The sequence below is a fragment of the Stigmatopora argus genome, chromosome 2 (assembly GCF_051989625.1).
Source record: "Stigmatopora argus isolate UIUO_Sarg chromosome 2, RoL_Sarg_1.0, whole genome shotgun sequence".
Classification (NCBI taxonomy): Eukaryota; Metazoa; Chordata; class Actinopteri; order Syngnathiformes; family Syngnathidae; genus Stigmatopora; species Stigmatopora argus.
Window position 1 is genome coordinate 9,960,573 of NC_135388.1, and position 23,766 is coordinate 9,984,338.

Consider the following 23,766-nt stretch of genomic DNA (forward strand, 5'->3'; position numbering starts at 1 on the left):
TCATATTAAAAAACAAATTTTATTTTTGTGTTCTGTGGCTGTCTGTGCACATTATTTTGTTTTTCCAACTTTAAATGTGCTAGGAAATTGTGAGCATTTAAAAAAATTAAAAAGACTCCGCTGATTTAATTTTACATACATAGACATCTAAGCCATTTGACCAGTTCAAATGGATTGGACGTCTATTGCGTGGAAAACTCATTTAAATTCACATTAGCGAAGGCTAAAAAAAAGAGCCACATAGGGCTCTGGAGCCACAACTTTCAAAGCCCTGATTGTACATCTATCATCGTAGATGGCACTGAAATATCCATTTCTACCTCAGCGGATTCAGAAGTTGGGAAATGATTTTGTGTCTGATATTTCTATCAGAAAAAAAAAATGTACTAAGTCTTATTCTTCCAGATGTCATAGAGAGCCATTCTAAGTTTGTGAAAAGATGGTCTATTTTGGGGTTCATGCTGCCAGCAGCTGCTCATAAGCGTGGACACTTCCAGCGGGCAGTCCCGTGGAGCTGGCATACGATAACCTGAAATACATACACATAGACATATAATATTGATAAGTACAACACTGACTGAAAATCATTAGAATTGTTTAAGCACAGCACTTTATTTCCTGACCTTTGTCTACCTCCTCTCTGGCCTGTTGGTTGTTCATGCTGCTGTAAGGCCCCATTCCCAAGGAGAAGACCTCCCACAGAAGAACCCCGAAGCTCCAAACATCACTCTCCGTGGTATAACGTCCTGAGAAAAAAACAGCAGGGGGCAGTGTTGAACCAGACACGAGCACTATAGATCAAAACCTACCCACCCACAATTCAGCTAAACAAACCTTAGGAAAGAAGGGCTGTTATGGTTGATAACGACATCAATACCAATATATTTCAAATATTGTGTGAGAGAGTAAATCAATCACACGTTTATCTTTGCATTTCAAACGTTGATCATTTCAAATAATGATTGACATCTGTTATTTTTCAATTGAAGTGAAAAAATATTTTCATTTCATCAAGTAACATCATTATGATTTATTTCTATTGGAGCGAAGGTGTCAAAGCAAAGGCCACATCGTTTTGTGTGGGCCGCAAAAGTAAATCGTATGTGTCGACTTTAAGGTGTAGGTGAAATAAATATATCAAATCATATTTCAAGCCCCAAATCACATTTTAAAGTGGATAAATAAATATCAAAAATAAAACAAAGTTAAAATATTATACTATGTACTGTTTTCATTTTTAAATAGATATGTATTAATGAACAAAGAAAAGAAAACTAAACTAAAAAATAAGATTAACAACTTCTTACCCTTTCTTTTTCATTTTTAATGAAAAAACTAAAACATGTTTTAAAATACTATTAAGAAACTCACAAAAGAGGATTTGAACAAATGTTTTAGTCAAAAATGAATAGCAACTATCAAAATAATTGTTTATTCATTTGATAATAAATTAGTTATCGATTAATGGCTTCTCATGTCAGCCCTACCAGGCAAATATGACGGACCTCCAAAGAAAATCATAACTATGATGAGGCCCACGATAAATATGGATTTGGCACCACATCACAAAGGCATTATTATCGAGTTGAGGCTTTTCAAATTGGCGAAAAAAGTGAAATTGGTGTCAAATGGAGATCAAAATAATGATCAGGGGCCACCAATGAGCTAAATGGATATAAACACTACTGAAAAAATGCTCAAACAGCTCTCCATAGGAGTTAACGGGTTGCTGATGTGTGCTACCATTATGCGGGTGTGCGCAGATGGTGATTGCGAGGCAAAGGTCAACGTGTGATACCATAGTTGAGCGCTTCAGGGGCCGTCCATTTGATGGGAATCTGTCTGAGGCTGCCCTCCGCCGAGTAAACGCCATCATCCTGTTGTCGTGACATCCCGAAATCACTGATCTTGACGACTCCCCCATCCGTCACCAAACAGTTTCTGGCTGCCAAATCTCTGGGAACACACAGACAAGTGTGCGTATGTGTGTACGCACAAATGGATGTCAGTGAAAGGACGCAGGAGAAGATATCACTTGCTATAAGCTGTCACAAAATCCAAACAACTAACACTTATTTGCAATCTCGATACAGTAATCCCTCGTTTAGCGCGGTCAATAGGTTCCAAGATCTGCAGAAAAAGGCCGATAACTGCAATGTAGCCACAGGGTTTTTGCAGCATCTCTTTAATATTATTTGGACATTTTAAACCCTTCTCTGTACAATTACTCAACTCTTGAAGGTAGACACTTTTTTCCCCATTTTCAAGCCACGTGGTGAATTGGCGATAGCCAATCCGCCAAGTGGCAAGGTATTTCTGTGTTTCCTTGATAAAGCTGCATCTCTCCAGTGAATATTATACGCAGCAAAGCATTTTATTTATGCTGCCATGCCTAAACGCAGCCTTTTTATCCTTTTCTGTTGGTGTGAACATTTAGCCTACCTGCAATTACTTGACTTAAATGAAAGAATATTAATTATTGTCAAGTTGTTTGCAGTTATTTCTGGGTTCATTTTCATTTCGTCCAACCACAGAACAAGTAAAAGTAAGGAGGAACCAACAGCAAAACTACAAACGCCACCCGATAAAATATCACGTCGTCTATAAATTTAAAATATGGATTATAAAGTGATATAAAATAATAACCTGAGAATACTGTGCCGTATATGCATTACCTGTGAATGCACTTCTTTCTCTCCAGGTACTCCATGCCGGCTGCAACATTTTCTGTCATCCTCACCAGGGTCTTAGGAGTCTGATTCGGACCATCTTGACGCAAGAATGACAGCAAATCTCCACCTTGTCAAAATAGGAACACAGCTTGCATCAATCAGTTCAATGTTTATGAGCGTGTTTCTTCTGGGATCCTGGCTACTTCCTACTTCACGATGGAGTTATGGCAAGCATCAAGTCGGAAAAATGTCAAGATGATTCACACGCTAAAGTTCCAGTGTCTGCAGTTTTTGCACAAAAATCTAATGTTTTAGATTCGACTCCACGTTTTATAATGTTTGCCTTCTTTAAAGTGACGTTGAAAATAGGTATGCAAAATATTACGTATTTCTTAGCACAATATTTACACACGGTGATGTGATTCTCAACGGTTGGACTAGTTCACTGATCTCAAACTGTGAACGTGAATCTTATATATTAAATATATTAACAATTTTTGTCCTATGATGCGAGCAAAATGAGGCATTTAAGCTCCCCTTAGGAAAAACTCCATCCTTCAATCACTATACCTTCAACCAGCTCCATTATAATGTAAATGGGCTCTTTCTGGGTGCACACACCAATCAACTTTACAATGTTGGGATGATCATACTGCTTCAGGATCCTGTGTGACACAGTAACATTTTCATACAAAGTAGAGGCGGGTGGGCACGTGTGGCGCTGAAGGTGGGGGTGTTTCATAGATTCCTTACCTGGCCTCCATCAGAAATTTGCTCCTGAGTTCTGCTGCCAGGTTCTCCTTACAAGCCTTGACTGCCACAGGGGTGTTATTAAAGCGCAGAGTCCCACGGTACACCTCCCCAAAGTTACCCTGCCAGGTCCAATAAGAGTTTGAGTGCGGCAAGATGTTTGCGTGAATAATTTATTGACACGCAAACGAGTGCTACACCGGTTGCATTTGACGAGGCCATTCATCAGAAGCATTGTTTGGAGATGAAGAGACTTCGGCAATCAGCAACCAATTATGCAGCTGCGTCGACTCATTATACATTTAATTAAGACACGCGCTTTTAAATAATCCAGTACATAAAAGGAACGTTCAGCCTGGAAGAAATAAAATGCTTGAATTTCGGAATTGCCTAGTTTGTTAACCTTCAGTGGGGAAGTCGTTCAACACATTGGTTGCCATTGATGACGTCCAATCCCTTTTGACGGGGAGAGGCTGGCTGTCACTGAAAGATAAGCATTAACTGGCTGTTCTCCCAGAGAGAGTTTACTTCTATTTATTTGAAATTTATTTTGTATTCATTTAATTAACATTTGATTCATGTTTGACTGTTTACTCATAAAACAACATAACATAATCTTTATTATATCTATATTTTTAAATATATGTATAGGACCCCTGTCGTCAAAATATCTTTGGGATTACCTTTTTTTTGTATCTTCGTATCAGAGCATTAGGTTTCGAGTCATGTGGGACATACTTATATCATACCGAATTGTTAATGTTATAGAATTTAAAATATTGCTTGCTATTAACAATGACAGGCAACAATTAATTTAAACTGGTGGGACTGGTTGTGAATGCGTTAGACGTTCAACACATTTTGCCAGGCAAACAACAATCAGCTTCTTCCAGTCAAAATGGATTGGACTTCAAACACTGCCAATGGCAGCCAATGAGTGTGCCATGAAGGGTTAAAGATAGTATTTCCATCCGAAATAGCTGACTGGTTCTCAAACTAAGGTGACCCAAAGAAAAAAAAATACACCAGGGTTGATGTGAAAATATTTTCATCCAGTTAATCTTACCTACCTGCCCGATGATGTCTCCTAATAATACACCCTCATGTTCCAGGACCCATTTGTCCTATCAAAGGGACAAAAAGCAGGGAGAGAGAGAGCGTTATTGAGCAGGCAGAGGCTCTCAGTCAATGGTAACGGAGCAGCAAAGTGAGCGATCACATGGAGGAAAATGACGCGGAACCTTGAGCACAGGTTTCCTCAGCTCTATATGACATTTTCGGGTGATGTGCTGTCGGGAGGAGAGCAAATGATGGATCAGCTGCGGGATGCTGCAGAAGCTCTCCCCATCCAGGCGGTACTCGTTCTACATTTCATCCAAAAACGTTGACGGCCGTGATAAAACACATGATAAAGAGTGATTGAAACTCTGGTCGTGAATTGCCGACATGTTGTCGGGCGGCGTCACTCACGTTTATGTTCTGAATGAGGAAATGCTTGCAGGAGCCGTCCCAGTGGACGGAAAGTACGTCGCCCTGTTTCTCCAGACTGGTTCTCACCAGAAAATCTCCATCGCATTGCAGCAGCTGGTGAACCTCCAGCCTGGGAACAGCGCCGTGGTACCAGTCCTGTTGTGCCAGAGGTCGATCCGCCTCCTCAGAAAATCACATGGAAAAACCTGAATAATCAGATTCTTTTTCATCATATAAAGCAATGAATACAGAAGACTATGCATGCACGCCCTCTACTGCCTTACTTGTAACCTACAGCAACACGGGCACCAATAAGTCTGTCATTAATTCGTTAGCCCCAATACAAAAAAATCAAGAGTGATCGATATTGGACCATGCCACATAGCAACAAAGTTTCAAGAGTTCAACATTATATTTCGCAAGAAAAAAACCCAACCACGACTACTTGAGTGGCGCTTTGGCAGGTCTTCAATCTTTAATGACAAAAGTCAAGGGTACGGAAAAGACGGCTCTCTATCATAATGGACTATTTGGTGGTGATCCAAATGAGGATTTTCTCAGTCAGAAAAAAACGCAAAAAACTAGGGAGTACTTCGAAAAATATTTTCGCAGTATTCCCCCGTTTTTCGCTGTGTACCGCAAATACCACGAAAAACGGGAGGAAAATGAAAATTCAACCCAAAAAATGTATGATATCAAATGTAATCGAACAATAATAATATTCCCTTTCCAAAAGTTACGGAGTTTACCATGAACTGTCACAATGAAATTTCCCGAATACGGGATGAATAAAGTTATCCAATCCAATCCAAGATGTTTTATTGGTGCTGACTAAGAGTAAGCAGCTTTGATGTGCGGTTTAGATGAGTCAATATCACTATAAATTGCCTATGATGATCATCAAAATCACTCATCTATCATAAAATTCAGCAGTACTATCACTTTGAGGTCTTATTTGAAGAACATATGGACACAATTTATGGATGACCCGTATGTTAATTGTTTTTTTAGGGTCGGTAGGTCAGCTCAGAATGAGTTAATAATTAGAGTCGGCAGGTTTTTATAGTTTGAAACATTAAAATGTCTTCTCAGGACTGCAAAATTTACTTGATATTGTAAATGATTGTGCTCATGGATTTTGTTGTGGAACAGTCTGCACATTAAAATGTCTTCTTTGTCAAGGTGTGGGAAAGTAATTGAAAAAATAAAAGGTCATTTGCATTTACTTATTCTTTTTTTTTCTTTAAAGAGGCCATTGTAAGGTATTTGGCAATGAAGCAGTATAAAAGATGCCTTCAGGAAGATTTAGTTTTATGGCTTTGACATTTCTCATATGATTTATACAGAAAAAAAATACAGTTAGGAATAGAATCGGAATATATTATTATATAACCGTGCAGAATATTTGTTGGAAAACGTACGTTGGAGCTGTTGACCAAAAGTGATTGGTAAGTGTCTTTTTCCAGCACAAGAGCAGGAGGAGGTTCTCGGGAGCCCAGCTGCTCCAACGTTGTCTTTAGAATGAACCTCTGGACCTCCATCTTCAGCCTCCTGCCTTGGAGTAGCGCCACCTGCTGCCGACACTCCTCCAGAGCAAGTCTCTTGGTCAGCTGGTAGACTCTGCCCACGAGATTGGAATCAAATCAACTCAAAACTGGATCATGCGGGACAAAACAAGTCAGAGGTTTTTATCTTCTTTATCCTCTGCAGTGAGCAACAAACATCTGTTTCATACTAAGGCGGAAATGACATCCTCCACTCCACGTCAGCTGAAAGTGGACTTTTAAAAGACTAAAATAAAGAAAAAATACTCTAAGATTTGTGCAGTTCAGCATTGGGGGCTCCAGAGAAAGTTGAGTGTAAAATGAACTGCTGAGGATAGTTCATCACATAAATGCCTTTCAGTATCAATTTTGAAAACGTGGAATACAGATTTATGATAAACGGTATCATACACCCAAAGTTTGTCTTTAGTGTATTTCACGAGGCGCTCCAGGGATTGTCTTCCAAACGAGTAAAGAAGCTTTTTTTAAGATGGCTGAAATGACTAGAATGAATATTCAATGAAGGCAGAATATAGAAATTGGGTGATAAGGGCTTGTTCAAAGGAACACCAAGTCTGCCAGCCACTAACGGATATAAAATATCTTCCTTGATACAAAAAAGATTTGGTTCATTTCTGCAAATTGGACCTCATTTTAAACAGTTTGGTGAGAATTTAAAAATAGTTACACAATTTTTCCTTCTTATTTATCTGTGTGTATATATATATATATATATATATATATATATATATATATATATATATATATATATGTATATATATACACAAATACATACACATATATACACACACATATACATATATATATAGTATATATATACATATACATACATATATACACATATATACATACACATATATACATATCTCTCTATATATATAAATATATATATATAAATATAAATATATATATACATACATACATACACTATATATACACACCAGTTAAATAACCAATAAGTAAATTACTCAATAAAAGCAATTTTAAAACAACTAATTTATCCCATTGCCAACAACAAAATTCCAAATTATTAAAACTGGTAAGACTGTCAGTGAACATTAATATTTCAATGTTACTAGCCATTTCAACTGAGAAAGTTGGCTCACCTCTGCCCTTTCCTGCCCTCGCCATCCTTCGCCTCCAATTCCAGCTCCAGCTGTTCTACTGAAACCTGCTGTGGGATGAGAGAGCGGCTCAAGCACAGCAGATCGTCCTCGACGGCAGACAGCCTGGGCCAGGAAGAAAAAAAAAGCCAGAAATTGCATGGAATCAAAAAATGGAGACACATAAAGATGAAAGAACATTAAGGAGTCTGATATTTATTGACTTGTTCTCAAGGGGCTCCATGGTTAAGTCGTTCAGCTGCACTTCTTGAGGTTTTAAGTTCTCTGTGTTCTCCAAAAGACTGCAATCAAATTCCGTACAAGCAAGATTCTCCCCCGCAGACCTGTAAATCCACAGGCAGGGTTTCACCAAAGAATTCTCTGGCCGGCATGGCGCCGTTTAAAAATACTGAACTCCACTACCTGTTGTGATGAATGAAGCCATCGTACTCCGTGAGGGGATCGATGGATGTAATAGCCGTGGACATTTCTCGGTGGATGTGCACCACTTCTTGATGAAGCATGGAGGAAATGTAAAAATACTCCTGCAGGATCTCCTTTCTGGCATCAAAAGAGAGAGCTTTTTTTCACTTGCATCATGTGTAAGCATGTTTAAAAATGTGTTGCCACTATTATACTGTGAGTAGAGATGACTAAACTGTGGTTTGAAGGCGTATGCAATTTGTATCCACATTTTTATTATTATTTATTGATCATTTATTTATCTGTTTATTTGTTGTTGATATTTGTGCACTTCCTTACTTATTTATGTTGTGGACTAATTATTTGTTTATTATATATTGATTATTTATTTGTGCAATATGTGGTGAAACGTTCTCTTATTGTACTTGTATAATGAGAATAAATGCATTCAATTCAATTCAATTAATAAAATGTGTACAGACTAATAAACTAGTCACAGATGACTAAATAAACCCCCCCCCCATTTTTTCCCAAATGAAAAATAATGAATAGAGATTATTTTTCAGGTCCAACAATGGAGATTTTTTTCACATGTCCGTCTAGAAAATCTAAGGAGCCCTCGTAGTGCCAGGAGAGGGGGGGAAAGTATTTTTTTTGTATTATTAATCTGTTAGTTTACTCATCTATTCATCAAGAAATTTTCATATTATTAACGAATTGAACGCCAATGATGTCCATCGGACTGATCGCATGCCCCTGTGAGTCTAGATGCATCCATCGTTAAAATGTAGAAGTTAAATAATGAAATTTCAGAACCCCACTGTTTGTGTTCTATAAAAGGGCTCAGCTGTAAATCAGCGAAGGGATGCAAAGCAGAATCCTAAATCTCTTACACAATGAGCACCATCTCCTGCTGCAGGGTCTGCAGCGCATTCAGCACATCAGGCTGGATGTGAGCGTGGTTTTGCTGCTGGTAGACTCGAGCACCACCGACACTCAGCACATACTCATTGTGCGACTCGTGGAGTTTCACAGTGGCCTTGAGGCAACGCTCTTTCGCCCTGTCGCGCTCTTTATCTGCAAGTATACGCCACTGGCAAGAAATGATCCGGTCAACCCACCCCCAAACAGGAAAAATGTGGGTAATGTGCTTTTTATTGATTTATTTTCAGCTCGAGGCGAGAGCAAAACTGTTGAGTTATATTTAAGCGATATTTAGAGAAGTAGAAAAGTTCACCTTTACTGGCTTCCTGGAACTTCCTCTTTGCCTGACCAACGTCTCTTGCCGCCTGCCTGTAGCTGCTCTTCAGCCTATCCGGCTCTGTCTGGGTCACCTGCGGCAAAAAAACATCCTCTTTTCAGACATTCAACGCATTCATCTCAAAAATGGCTTTTACAGGGCATTTGCTGTTTGAAGTCAACAACTTGCAATTGTCTTTGTTTTACGCTTTACTTTTATTTTATGAGTACTAGTAGTTTCACTCCCTCACCTTGCTGAGCTCTTGCCTCAGGAAGCTCCAGTGCTCCGCGAAGGTTTTGCGGAGTTGCTGTTTATCTCGGATGAGCAGCGTCAGTTTGCTGACGGGTCCGTTCAGCAGCTCTTCAGAACGTCTTCTCATCAATTGGCTCAGAAGGTCGGTCTGAGACACCAGAGTCCCCCAAGACTGAGGGGGAGGAAACGAGAGAAGGAGAACTGAGTGTAGATCCGTAGTAGCAGTAGCAGGTTTATATTGAGAATACTTATTATAGTTATTTCAACTTTTGGAGGGCACACATTGAATACATTGACTGACATTTGACTACTGAGAACAATTATTTGCTTAAATGAAGTGAACATCTATATTTGTAAATCACATGTTGGGTCGTTAACCAAATGTAAAAAAAAAAAGTGCCCTACCTGACGCGAAATAAGATGTCCACTTAATTCGCAGACGCTCGGTCTTGATGGGGATTAGTTTGGTTTTTAACCCTCTAAAGCTCAAACTAGTATTGATGAGAAACTATGGTACGTATAGGTGTCAAATCAGTCCTCAAAGGGGCGCAGTGGGTGCAGGATTTCCTTCAAACTGAACAAGAAGATACCCTTTGCAAGACTAATCAGTTGATTGGAGTCAGGTGCTAATTATTTCAGAAGACACGGCATTGGTTAAACTATCGGCACTGGATCGGTTGGAACAAAGACCAGGACCACTGTGACCCTTTGCCAAATCGGTTTGACACCCCCCTTGGTACAGGTAGTCCCGATTCGATACCTCGGAAATGTATTGAAAAGTGGAAAATAGCACATTCAAATGTTTTTCCACCAAACTCTATCCAATATTAAAGCCATGTAAGAGGGTTGTTACCCCCCAAAATGTTTTGTCCAATACAACGGTTTTCAATCAAACGCGAGAAGTGCTCTAAACATTTTTTAATGGCGTTTGGTGAAATGTAGCTTCATTGAATGCACGCATAATATCGAATTGTGGCAGACTTTAAAATGCTGGATGGGTGCCCAATGTGAGCCACAAAATGTGGCGAGTAATGGTGATCTAATTCCCACGTGTGATCGAGTGCAATCGGCTGCAAAATGGCGTGGCCTGACCTTGTTGAGCTGACTGAAGTGGTCGCTTCCACACGTGGGCTGCTTGTCCACCAGGGCGGCCATGTGGTGCAGCTGCGTGGCAAAGTTCCTCTCACTCTTCGCCCTCTGCCCCATCCACTTCTTCATGAGCTCCATCATGTGAATCTCAGAGTCCAGCAGCTTCAGGACCGCCACGTCAGCATGTGGGCAGTTCAAGTCATCCCCAAAGCCCATTTCTGGCCTTTACGGAGCAGTTTCTTTGGGTTCTGAAAGGAACTGACAGACAGACAGAAACAATGTGGTGTGGTGTTCAAGCAGCTGCACCAACCGAGTTAAGTTACTTCCCTGCCCGGTGTTAGGCACCATTTCCTCATTTTACATTGGTTGGGTTTGCAAATTTGACTTTGAAATCAGGCTATATTTATAAGACCAGAATCGATGGTCCCCGTCAGAATGGATTGGGCACCCAGCACCGTTAACAAAAGCAAATGACTCTTGGAAGTGCCTTTAAATATAATTAAATCAAATGTTGACTTCCAAAAGTTGCATGGAGGCTGAGTAGGGAGCAAGTTTGCAAACGAGCTGAACGTTACTTTTGAAGCTTTTATTAACAGCTCGAGATGGTCGTCTTTTATTGAGAGCTATTGTCGCATAAAAACAATGGTTTGCTTTATAGCCCGGTGCAGAGCCACTCTCACTTCATTATTTGGATTTATGAGACAGACGGTGTAAAATCATTGGATTAATTACACAAGCAAGCCATCCCATAGTCTCACTACACTGAGTAAAGAGAATAATGTAGTATCGCAAACTGCTTTGAGGGGACAATGAGGTTTAGTTTTTCTCTGTTTGTTTCTTTTTTTTTTTACATGAAATGATATTTCCTAAGTTTTTGATGAAAACCTTTAAAACATATGCTCTTTACTCAATAGGTTATTTTAGATTTGGAGGACATTTTGAATTCAATTCTAAATATAACGCTTCTTTTTAAAAATGTCCTCACTTATCGAATAACCCAGCCAGTGGCGTCATGCAGTTTTAAGTTGCAATCAAGTAAAAAGCGTGCAAATTTGCATAGATCTTTATTTTAGTAGAATCTATAATTGACATCAATTAAATAAAAAAAGAAAAAGAAAGACATCTTTAAATTACAAGAAAATTACACGGCACCATTGATTTAGTACAAAAATAGGCCTTATTTAGAGTTTTGTCCCAAGTAAGCCAAGTCATTCGTGTACAGTATTCATAGTTACACATTTAAGGTACTGCGAAAAGTCGACGGGGTTAACCGAGACTCCCCGAACGCATCATATGTATACTGACCAAGCTCGTGAAGACGCGGAACCGATTTCAGAGCCCTTAATTTTAAGTTGATGGGGTACATTCTCACGGCTTCCTTCACAGCAGCTCAACAATACAGAGTGTCGCAACACAGATGAAACAACCGCACACGCGCACACAAACTAAAGTGATAAGGACTTGATAGGTGATTGACAAATAACAAGCCATACATCTTTGAGATGAGACAAAATGATTGTCTTTGGTTCTACCAACATTAATGCTCCTTTTCACCCATTTGACCCAATCTTTGCTAGCAAGCAGCCCATAAGAAATCGAAAAAAATATATTCTTGAAACCCATTTTGGTGTCGCATTCGCTCATTTTCTTACGCTTCACGCAATAGCACAAGTCTTTTATCCCAAGCCGCGTGTAATTTCCAAATTAGTACCCCACTTAAAGCCGAAATGTCAGTAGGCACTAATGTTGATCCACGATCAGTCCAGTGCAGCCACATCGGGGACAAACACCTCCGTATTCACATCAGTGCCTGCTTGTTAGCCAGAAAGACTTTCCGGGGGGGCTTCTCGACACAAGTGGTTAGCTTTAAACGGATTTATTTTCTGCGCCTGCCTCTTGCTCTCTAAACAGGGAAATTGATTGTCAGCGTCAGAAGAAAAAAAACTTTTCACTTCAACAGGAATCGTCCAGGGAGCGTGGGAGTGCAAATAACATCTAGATGCCAATCTGGATGGAAACCTAAATGTGCCAAACGAAAAGAAAATGTCAGTCCTTTGGACCGTCCAATTTCCACTACTTGTTTTGAGCGCCTTTTCTGTGAAAGCTGGTGAAAATTTCCAGTTCACTTTGTTGATGGCTGAAACCACTTTGAGTGATGAGAGGTATTTATGAAGGGTGAGCAGCTGTGGTTTTGTACGCACATCATCACCATTATGACAACCTCTCTCAGCAGGAATTGAGTGCCAGATGGTGCAGCACAGGGAATCAATTCAGCGAATCTAGTAAAGAGATACATGGGTTGAAATTTGCCACACTATTCAATCACAAAGATGCTTGGTTGAAAGGCAGTGCAGGGCAGACTTCAAAATGTCAAGAGGTGGGACTAAAACACACCAGTCAGAATACGACAACACGGTTGGGAGAAAAATGCGGCCTCAGAAGACGACTATTTCTTTCGCGATCGAAGAGGCAAACACATACTTTAGTGTCAATACTAATTTGAAGCTTGCATAATTTGTCTTTGTAGGGTTAATATGCCCGGACCCACGGAACGTATTGCTGTCTCGGTAATGAGCCCGATCCTACAGAAGACCAATCACAATAGCTGCTCTAGAACTGCGGGGGTGATCGAGTACATTTTTACGATTACACATTGACGAGTGATCGCTGCGAGGAATACAGACATTTGAGGCTTGTATATTTCCCACCCAACTCGATCTCGACAGGTTGGGGAAAACCGTGTGTGGCTCGCTTTGCAGGAAAGACAGCCCCGTCACGATGGCTGATGAGGAAGAAAAAAAAGAAAAAAGATATGAAGTTGCAAGGCATTTTGGGATGTTGATAGTAGTTGATAATCAAGTCCAAATTGTTTGTTTCTCGTGGGCCAGATTTGACACACCCTTGCAGGACAGACATTGGCACGCTAGTGTTCCTCAAAACAATCTCATCCGGCTACTGCGCAGAGACTGATAGAAAAGGGAAAGAGGAAGAAACGCAAACCAATACTTGTCTTTGTAGTGGAACAATAAGAGCTGGGAAGAGGGCGGCAAATACACAAAGCAAAAGGTGGCGGAGGAAGGCGCACCCAAATGGGGCAGCGACTTCTTGTCAGGTCTCTTAAAGGGGAAGTTGAGAATGATAGAAAGCCGCTTAAACAGGAGGCTCAAGGGGCGAAAATCGGAGAAGCGTGTAAAAGCCAAATACAGCCCTATTTAGCCAACAGTTGGTGGAGAAGATTTTTTTTAAAAAGCAGGGCAGAAAAGGAATGTATTAAAGAGCACTTTGTGTTTTGATGAAGGCAGTTCTCTCATTTTGGATGTCAAACTCTTCGTTTTCCGAATCAGTGTTGACGTTGTCGTCCCCCCACACCGTGGGAATGCCGTGATACGACACCACCCTGTTCCTGCCCAGGCTGAAGCCACCGGCGGCGGCTTCCGGGGACGGGAACTTGATGACGGCGCCGGAGCGCAGCTGCAGCAGGAGGAAGACGCCCGCGAAGACTGCCACGATGGCAATGCAGCTGAGAATGGCCACGGTCACGGGCAATTGGGAGCCGAGCTGGGGCTGCACCCCCGCGTTCCCTGTGCCCGCCATGAAGCTGCCGGGGGACTCGCGCAAGTACTGGGCGATGCGATCGCACGTGCCGGTGATGTTGTTGAGCAATCTGTGAGCGGTGCAGGACAGGCAGGCGTCGGTACTGAGGGCGCTGCACGTCAGGCAGGGTAGGGGGCAAGGCAGGCAGGCCGGGACGGAGGCCGGCGAAATGTTGTTGCCCACTGTGTAGTTGACGGGCGTAGAGCCCACGGCGTAGCCTCTTGGACATTCTGTCACACAGCCTTGCATGTAGAGGTAGTAGCCAGAATTGCACTCTGCGACACATAGAAAAATAGTGTAAATCCTAGCACAATCCTCCCATCCTCAATCAGGTGATTCAAACCAAAATATGTTAGTGGAACATTCCTGGGTGTAACGATACACCAATCTGAATCGTTCTATTGGTTGAGGCCTACCAAGTCAAAGTTGATTATAATGCAATAAATACAGAAAGAACCATTCCATATGATTTTCATTAAAGTAACAAATTTTTAGCAACACAATTGTCAAAATTGTTTAATTATTGCTTTGAGAGAAATCCAACTGTGTTGAAGGTGTACAAAATATTGTAATAAATTAATTACTCGCAAGCTTTGCATTATGTCAAAAGAATGATTACCGTCGATTGGAGATTTACACCCGCCCCGTATGACTGAGTATGAATCAAGTTCAGGAGTAATATCATGACACCAAATGAAGGACGTGGACAAAATGACTACTTAGCCTTTCGTGAGCTATCCAGAGATGCTTCCAAACTCAGATAGACGGGAGGGTTGCGCCGAAAGGGCCTTCAGTGTAAAAAGTATGCCAAATAAATCATGCGCTTTAGCAACTCCTGATGGGCTCTTCAAAGGGGGCTTTATCTTCATACAGCTCTTGATCTTTTGGTTGTGTTTGAAGTCAACTCACTGTTTATGCTACATTGGTTCGAAGGGGGTGTGAAAGGTTGTCAGTCTTAATACCCAACCTTTGATTGACTAGCGAACAGTCCAGGGTGATGTGAGCTAGAATTTGCGCCATTCGTCCCATGACCCCGGAGAGGTCACACAATACAGAAAATGTGTGCATCGACGGTGTATGTTTGGGAGGACTATGCAGATGGTCAATTACAATCATCATCCTTAAAATGAATCTAATTCACCAGATAACCAAACGCGCGTGTCTGAAAAAAACTGTGCAAATGGTAGTTAAGAGAATTACAATGCATATTAGATAGCATTCATAGGTGAACCAGTGCGTGTTCCCTGCTGGGTTAGCCTGAAAGTATGTTTTACCCATGTCTGCCTCTAGGGGACAGACTGTAACTGTGGTAGAACATAAATTAGCTGGTTTCGGTCGTCCATCTTCAAGGAAGCTATTTGATTAATGGCTGCCAACTGTCAGGATGAGTGTGCCACTCGTCATGTTTCAGTGCCACTGACGCCGAAAGGCATCCAATCCATTTTGACCGGGAGGAGTGACAGCGATCAAACAATCGTAAAAACCTAAGATGTTGTGACAATTGCAGGGCTGTTCTATTTTCTTGGTTTGAATGTTGCAAGTGGTAACATACCATACTTCTTAATGTAAAAACAGCTAATTTTTATGTCAAATTCAGTTCGAATATCACAATCAGTGGTGAATAAGTTGATCTTTTTGGACTATAATTGCTTTTTCACATGGGGCGGTCGGTGAGGGAAGGCGGGCGAGAAAAGAACCAATTTTTTGTCTTTCTCTGAAGCTATTTGTGTTGCTTGCAAAGGTGGTACACATTTTGATACATTAACTCAGTGCCATTGGTGAGAAAGGAAAAAAAATCTTTTAGACCGCTCTGCGGGAAGGCTCAGGGTTTTACTCTGTTGTTATTTTTCTTGGTGAGGACACTAAATGCTACTAGTTTGTTATTTCCGAATGAATTCAAAATTCAATTTGGTAGGTATGTTCTGCGGATGTTAAAGGGCCATTAAAGGGCTTGGGTGCGCTTTAAGTGTGCGTAACATGTCTCTGAACTAATGGCCGTCGATCATTTTAAATTGTTTTTTGTCTATGTGTCTTACTGTTTTATGGCTGGCATTGACAGCGATAAACATCCAATCCATTTTGAGTGGGTTGGGATAGGAGTGATCGAATGCCATTAATGGCAGCCAATACAAGCTTGTAGTTAAAAAGCTGAGCAAAACTAAGATTATTCCAATTTTCCTCCCACTTTCTCATCACTTGTAATATTCATAATCTTCATGTGAGCGCTGGTAGAACACGGCGTCTTACCAAGGCATGTCTGTTTGAGGTCCAATGTCTTACAGTTGATGTTTGCAGGCTGGGAATCATCAGGGGAGCCCGTGCCGTAGAGCACCAGGATGAACTGGGTTAGAGTGCCTGAGATGAGAGATGAGCCAGGAGAGATATTTTCATATATATTTAAAGCATTCATAAAAAGAAAAAAAATGGTCCATGGTGAAAAGCAATTCTGTCATTCAGAGAGGTTCAAGCTCCCAAGGGTAGACTTTGTTCAAGCATATTCTTTAGAAAACGTTCAGATTTTTTCCACGCATTGACAGAAAATGACACATTGAAAAGAGCAGCAATTTTAAGACAACGCATGTCTCTTTGTGCCTAATAAGAGTATTTGTATGTGCAAAAATCCTCTTTCCTGCACATCTCATCAGTAAGAACTCCTGAGGAGAGCGCTGACAGGTTTCAAATTTGTCCTCTTTTTTTTTTCCACTGCTGAATAAAATGTTGGTAAGAATGGAACAGACAGGCACTTGAGCAACATAAAAACGCTACTCCATTAATTCAGTAGATCTACAAAACAATGAGAACTTTTTATAAATTAAATATTTAAGTGACTTTTTCATTCGTCAGGGTTGTACAACCTTGGTTAAAAGTTTTGAAACTATCCTATTCAACTAAATGTTGAAAAGTCTCAAAACTTTAAGACTTATTATGTACACGTTTGCAATACATCCAACAGGTCTGCCACGAAGGATTTACCAGTTTACATAAATCGTTTTTACAGTTTACAAAATTGTAAAAATGTAAGATATAGAAAATGCACATTTTTTAATTTGTTTTTATTTTAAGTATATATATTATATTATTAAATATGTACTTTAAAAGTTAAAAATAAATATAACATTTCATTCTTTCGAAGGATTAACCAGTTTACATAAATTGTTTTATTTACTTTTTACAAAATTGTAAAAATGTAAAATATAGAAAATGCACATTTTTACATTTGTTTTTATCTTAAGTATATATATATATTATTTTATTAAATACGTATTTTAAAAGTTAAAAATAAATAATATTTCATGAAAAGAAGATGGGGACAGTTATAAGATTAACAAACGCGAATTTGAGTAAGAAATAGTTGTTTCATTTGATAACGGATTAGCATGTAATCCTTCCAGATGTTGCAGTAAACTTCAAATGGCCAAGACTTATTGGTAAAAGGGAAAAAAAATCCTTAAACACACAAAATGTGAACAACACCCAATTATATATCATAAAATCAAAACAAACACAGTCGCAGCCTTTACCATAGTCACTGGCCCCCGCGACATTCTCAATCTCTAGCGTCCACGTCCCAGAAGGGTTCTCATCCCAGGAGTGGGTGGTCATGAAAGCCCAGTCTTTAAAACCATCCGATGAGTAGTCATGAGGCCTGCAGGAAAATATTACATGGGCGTGTAAACACACTGAACCGAGCAGTTTGTGTCCATGTCTGCGTCTGCGTGCAGCTGTGTGTTGGCGTACCTTGGATGAAGCAGTGTGGAACGCGTCCCGGCAGGACTAATGAGGTGGATGGCCAGGTTGCCCCTCCGGTTGTACGACAGAGTGAGCCGAGCTTGGACGTGTTCCAGCGAGCTCACGTGATAGGGGCTATTAAAGCAGGCATCCACGCTCTTGTTAACTGACAAGTGTCCCCCGATGTTCCTGTCAAAAGATGCCTCATTCAGATGGGGTCCATCATATAAAAGAGCTCAGTCAGAGTGCCATCAGAACCATTACAAGCTTCCTCCTAATCTTGGGATCAGAAGGCTACTTAACTTAACTCCTGACCAGTGTGATAGTCTGAAAGGATTACAGTTTCACCACCTGTAGCGACAGGAGTGTGTTCTGTGCTGTTTTACAGCCGTCTAAAGGGAAAGGCGGAATGTTTTCCAACTCGGCGGAAAGAATATTGGTTTCATAAATAAACAGAATTTAATTTCTCTGATGTGTAGTGGAGAGAAAAACCACCAGCAAAGCCTATATAACTTTAACAAGGCTGGTAAAGCCTGAAATACTGTTGAAGAAAAAATAAATGCATAATAAAAACATCTTGATGCTTTATGTTTTGCACGGGTGACTTTTGTCAGATATTATACACTGAGGTGGTGAAACTGTATCTATTATTTCAGAACATTGTAGAGAATTAACTACTCAAGTTAAAGACGGAGGACAATGATGGATGGCTGTTGCACAAACTTTGGCTCGTTGACCATGGTGATCACACATTTTCGTTGTGGCCCCACGTTGGTCCACGTCTTTGCTAGTGCGACGATTTCACTGGCATCAAGGAGGCCGTATCCATATGGATGGCTGACTGCAGGAATTGAGAGAAAAGAGAGCAGAAAGACATGACAGCTGGTCTTCTGATAGAAACATCCTCTATTCAAGTTAATGAATGCACGCCACTTCAAGAAAACTGACGTTTTTGATCAGATCCAGCATCTCAAATCTCAATCAAGCATTGAAAAAGGCATTCCAGAATATAATAGCGACAAGAAGTAAAACTAATAATGTAGGAGGAAGAAGTGAAGTTGTACCTTTGCGTCCAACCCCGTTGATATTCCAGTCATTAGTGGACAGGTGGCCAGGGTGAGAAGTTCGCACAACCAGATGCTGCATGTCCCTCCAGGTCAAATTTTTGCTGCAATAAAATGCAAACAAGCACACGCACGCACATGAATGGCTGACATTCTGAACTCAGGCTGAAAGCAGCTGACAGGGGCACAAGTCATTTTTAAGTTATGTATGACTCCGACGGTTCCCTCGCCTGACTTCGACGGTGGCAAGCATGGGATTGATTGGAAAGGTTAGGATTAGGGAATAGTTTTCTGCCTCTATGTCTGCCATACAATTGACTGGCGACCAGTCAAGGCTATAGTCTGCATTTCTGGCATCTTGGGCACCTCACGACCATGTCGCATGACGTTTGGGCATGTCAGAATTCCTGCTTGTTGAGCCACATTGTGTGACACGCCCTACTTATTCCTACCATTTTCTATTGAATATTTACAAATAGTCTAACTTCATGACTAGCACTTACTTTGCCTCAAGAGCAAGAGCGATGATCCCAGCAGCCAGTGGGGCCGAGGCAGAGGTTCCTGTGTGGGAGTCTGTGCATTTAGCCTTCAGGTCTGTTGTGGTCTGAAAGGAAAATAAATGGTGGCATACCTCATTCACTGCCATTAACAGTAAATCAGCTCAAATACACAAGTAATGGTGGCATACCTCATTCACTGCCATTAACAGTAAACCAGCTCAAATGCACAAGTACATAATTCGAAAAATATGAAAGTGATTTTATACACGGGAGGGGACAGTATAAGTTTCTGACAATGCGATAACCTTGAGCAAAAATATTGCGGTATTGCGATTGCATTAATTTTTTAAACAATTTTCTCTTTGAAAAAAATTTTCATTAAAAATTTGGTACAGCAAAAGTATGATAAATGACCAAACATGACTATTTTTGTGTATATGTACATTATGTATAATAAGATAAATTGTGTATATTATATAATAATAATAAATAATTCATTCATTATCCAAGCCGCTGCTTATATCGTGTATGTATAAAAAAAGAAAAGAAAAAATCCAAGTAAATAGAGGTTAACAAAAACTGTGCAGGCTGCAAATTTCATTTTCATAACTAACTGACTTTTAAAAACCAAGCTAAACCTTGAAACTAGTAATCGGCACAATGTAAAACTTCATTTTTAGAGCAGGTCACCATCAATGGCAGCCGATGAGTTGACAACCTTTCATGTTCACCGGGATGATTGGGTAAAGATGTTTAAGAACTGAAAGCAGTGCCTTGATCGGATTGCTCCGAATAAAAATTTGGAATCGAAAAATTTACAGTATGATTGCAGAATCAAAATTAACTTACTATCTGTTTCTCACCCGGGCCACCCGAGCTGTAGGTGGTGGCGAGGGTTGAGGAGCAAGCCTCGCTGTACCAAGGGACAAAGCCATTTTGGGTGGAGCTGCTGATGGATAGGGTGTAGATGCTGTTGGTGTAGCCATCACAGTTACAACTGTCCTTATCCCTCCCACCGTTGCCAGATGCCCACACAAAGATGGACCCCAAACCTCCACGACCCTGTAGGTTGTAAAAGAACATTTAGAGAAACATGGGAAAACACCCGTATTCAAAAGCAAAAGGTAATTTAAAAAAGCTATCCCTCAACATAACAAAATCTGAATGAAACAACTAATGTTTGAAGTCTAATAATTGACCTCTATGCTAATGAGTGGCACAGTCTTCTATGCATTGAAAATGTGCCAAGCACTGCCAAATCACAGCACAACCCCTGCTGTAATCATCAAAGTAGTCTGTGTCAGCGGTCTCAAATCAGGTTTTTTCAGCACATGCCTCGAATCCCACAGTTAAACAATTTGTGTAGCTTCTCTGATGCGTTTCCAAGTGGGGTTCATATGTGGGAGCCCGGGCTGGAATGCTTGCTTATCAATGTCTTTTTACATTACTACATAGTTCACTTCAGTCAAAGAAGATGGGATACCAAGAACCCACCTATTTGAGAGGCAAAAAAAAACATTGCAAATCAAATGCCTTTTTTTTCCAGGACTTTGTGTGGGAAATCCTAACGTTTTATCAGAAAATCAGTCTTCAAGCAAAAATCCATTTTCAAAACCATGAAAATCTGCTTTGAGACCTTGGCTAAAAAGAGTTTTAAAATGAACCTTCACGCGTCATTTAATCACCGGTTCCAATTGAATTTCTTTCAGTTGTGCTTTAATTGATAATTTTCCTGACTGGTGGCTTTCAGAGCACATTTTCTGCCATTCATAATTGTCAGTGTCAAATCCTGCTTTGTTCCTTCCACTTTTGTCCTCTCATGCTTGAACAGTTCAATTACAGAGTGTTGAAAGGAACCACACATATTCAGAAAATAGTTTCTCCCTTACAAATGGCCACCCCCGCACATGTACACACCTCAGTAACTCCACGCAGAAAGGCCTCTTTGGCCAGTTTGGCGGGTCCATCCACAGTTTTGCCATCGTCCTCTGGACCCCAGCTGGCACTGTAGATGTCAATGTGTTGGGGGTTCAGGCTCAGAGACTGGGCCTCCACCATGTCTGTCACCTCACCATCCAGCATGCGCACACCTGCGTGAGTGGTGTCACACAAGTGCAGTATCGTGAATGTCTTGTGCTAAAGTTTATATAGATCACAGGTGTTAAATACACGGCGCAGGGGCCAGACATGGCCGGCAACGTCCTTTTGTGTGGCCTGCCAGAGAAAATCATGTGCATCCAGTTCATATTTTTCTGTAAAATATAATTTCAGTGAAATTGGCATCGTTTCTGTCCTGTAGAATGTTTTACATACAGAGCTATTTTGTTTCAACTACTTTATATTCTTTTTAGATACAGTAGTATACTGTATTTTTCAAAATTCCTTTTAGGTATAAGGCTTTGGAACAAAAAATTATTTAAAAATTATAATGTAAAAAAAATAAAAAATAAAAACAAGTTAGCTGGGATAGGCTCCAGCACACCCGACACACTTGTGAGGATAGGCTGTATGGAAAAACAATAATGAGCACTTGGAAAATTAGAAGTCAGCAAGTCTGTAAACGATGCATGGACTATCTAAATAGTTTGATTAATCGAGACATTAATTGCCGATCATTTGCGGCAGCCTTATTTGGCCCTTTGACAGGATCCCTAAATAGAACGTGGCCTGAAACAAACAGGAGTTTGACACCCCAGCTAAAGATCTCTAGGTAATGCGATGCAAATGTAAAGCCAAATTCTGCAGCACAGAGCGGTTTAGTGAGATATAACATCACAAAAACCCTAGTGAAAGAAAGTAGATTAAAAAAAATACTGTGTTGCAGCAGCCTAGATTTTGATGAAGCTGTTTGGTTTCCTTGTAGAGCTCATTAATGCCATTGTGCGTCCCATTTTGTAAGGTCTGAATTGGAGGAACAAAGCAATATTGCCGCAGTGTTTGGGCATCTTTGTTGTTGTTTTTTACGCATCAATGACATCATCACCATTAATGAAAAATAAATTGCTGAGCTCAAAATGCTTGCAAAAGAACAAGGTTAGCCGCACTGGCGCCAAAACGTCATTCTAATTCCACAATATTCTAACAGAAAAACCACCTAAGAGTGACTCATCATGAGCCCACCTAAATGAAAGTGGTTAAACTGAAACATGAATGCAGGAGAATTATTTTTTCTTTGATTGGGACAGCAGAGGGTAAAATAAGCATAGTAGATTTTTTTTTTTTAAAAGGACATGCAGATAATGCCTTGTGAGCTCAGCACTGTTATGTCTGGTTAAATTCATGCAAGTACTAGTCTCTGTTGGTGGTGAGAAATAAAAATAAAAAAAACTCCACAACTCATGACCAAAAAACATTTAGTGCTATGAATAATTTCCTTCCTACGGAAGAGAGGAACCAGGCACTATCATTGAGACAGTGCAAAGCAGCAAATGAGAATAACACTGTGGTTGCGTCAAATCCTATGAAAGGGATGTCTCCCCAAACATGTCATAAATAAGCAAGATAACAAGGAAAATATTCATACTTTAGGGATCAACTCACACAGACTTTGCCATATAAGGCTTATGCCGGGTTGTCTGTAAAAACAACAAATTCAACTTATGCCCATATTTCTTGCTTTTTCTTTATTTGATTACATTTTTATTATTGGTCTTCCTCCATATTTAGACTGCATTCCTAAGTGTAATGTTCGGTGAATGCGAAGCATGCCACCGCAGGCTGTGCTAGCACAAATTTCATACTTGGACCCCAAACCTGGCAATAATATGTTAGATTCTAAAAAGGTTTATTTTAAAACTGTTTTACAGAGTTTGGAATCCATTCTTTGGTGCCAGGAATAACTTTGAAAGTTAAGACGGGATCGGAGACCACAAAGGCTGCCATTCTCACACTTCGGTTAAGAGTTTCAATGGTAGAACTAAGAGTTTAAAAGGAATAACGGCTGTTAAAAATTAGTTTCAACTCAAATAGGCCAAAATCTTCTGCTCGAAACCAGACTTCACAGTAATACACTTGTGAACTGCTCCACCTATGAGACCACACACAAGGCACCTTTCATCTTAACGAGAGTGTGCGCAATATTCCCACAACCGAGCACCTAGAATGATCGTAAAGATGAGTGGGATGCCTCTTTTTAGTGAGGGGTCCTAATTTCACACGACAGTTGGAAGTGACACTGAGACGAGATAAGCAGACACTAAATGAGAGAACAGGCACGAGGATAAAAGAACCGCCTGCAGTTTAAAGAAGCAAATTTTACACCTAGAGAAACCACAATAGAAGCAATTGAAAACAGCCTGTTAGCAGATGTTTTTAA

General features: G+C 40.3%; 2 protein-coding genes across 6 annotated transcripts in view; both read right to left on the minus strand.

Annotated features, from left to right (window-relative positions):
• Positions 1–10,904, minus strand: fes (FES proto-oncogene, tyrosine kinase). 3 transcript variants are annotated; one of them, XM_077624463.1, is made up of 17 exons: positions 10,568–10,904; positions 9,474–9,647; positions 9,221–9,317; positions 8,877–9,060; positions 7,984–8,121; positions 7,785–7,904; positions 7,564–7,686; positions 6,314–6,512; positions 4,893–5,072; positions 4,664–4,786; positions 4,493–4,546; positions 3,426–3,544; positions 3,243–3,337; positions 2,676–2,799; positions 1,799–1,956; positions 624–746; positions 1–529 (listed from the first exon to the last, which is right to left on the minus strand). In XM_077624463.1, the coding sequence occupies exons 1-17, from the start codon at positions 10,778–10,780 to the stop codon at positions 387–389; spliced, it is 2,367 nt and encodes a 788-aa protein (XP_077480589.1). In that variant the 5' UTR covers positions 10,781–10,904; the 3' UTR covers positions 1–386. The 3 variants fall into 3 exon arrangements, with proteins under 3 accessions (XP_077480589.1, XP_077480585.1, XP_077480591.1); XM_077624459.1 differs by having other exon boundaries at positions 4,893–5,075; XM_077624465.1 differs by lacking the exon at positions 10,568–10,904 and adding an exon at positions 9,881–10,021 and having other exon boundaries at positions 4,893–5,075.
• Positions 10,905–11,611: 707 nt separating this feature from the next.
• furina (furin (paired basic amino acid cleaving enzyme) a) overlaps positions 11,612–23,766 on the minus strand; it is a 42,623-nt gene continuing 30,468 nt past the window's right edge. For all 3 annotated transcript variants that reach the window (XM_077622104.1, XM_077622113.1, XM_077622123.1), the window contains exons 8-16: positions 21,369–21,541; positions 20,301–20,513; positions 19,455–19,555; positions 18,952–19,055; positions 18,611–18,728; positions 17,897–18,076; positions 17,680–17,804; positions 16,406–16,513; positions 11,612–14,433 (exon numbers count right to left, since the gene is read on the minus strand). In XM_077622104.1, coding sequence (XP_077478230.1) covers positions 13,835–14,433; positions 16,406–16,513; positions 17,680–17,804; positions 17,897–18,076; positions 18,611–18,728; positions 18,952–19,055; positions 19,455–19,555; positions 20,301–20,513; positions 21,369–21,541 — 1,721 coding nt within the window. In that variant the 3' untranslated portion in view covers positions 11,612–13,834. The remainder of the gene's footprint in view (positions 14,434–16,405; positions 16,514–17,679; positions 17,805–17,896; positions 18,077–18,610; positions 18,729–18,951; positions 19,056–19,454; positions 19,556–20,300; positions 20,514–21,368; positions 21,542–23,766) is intronic.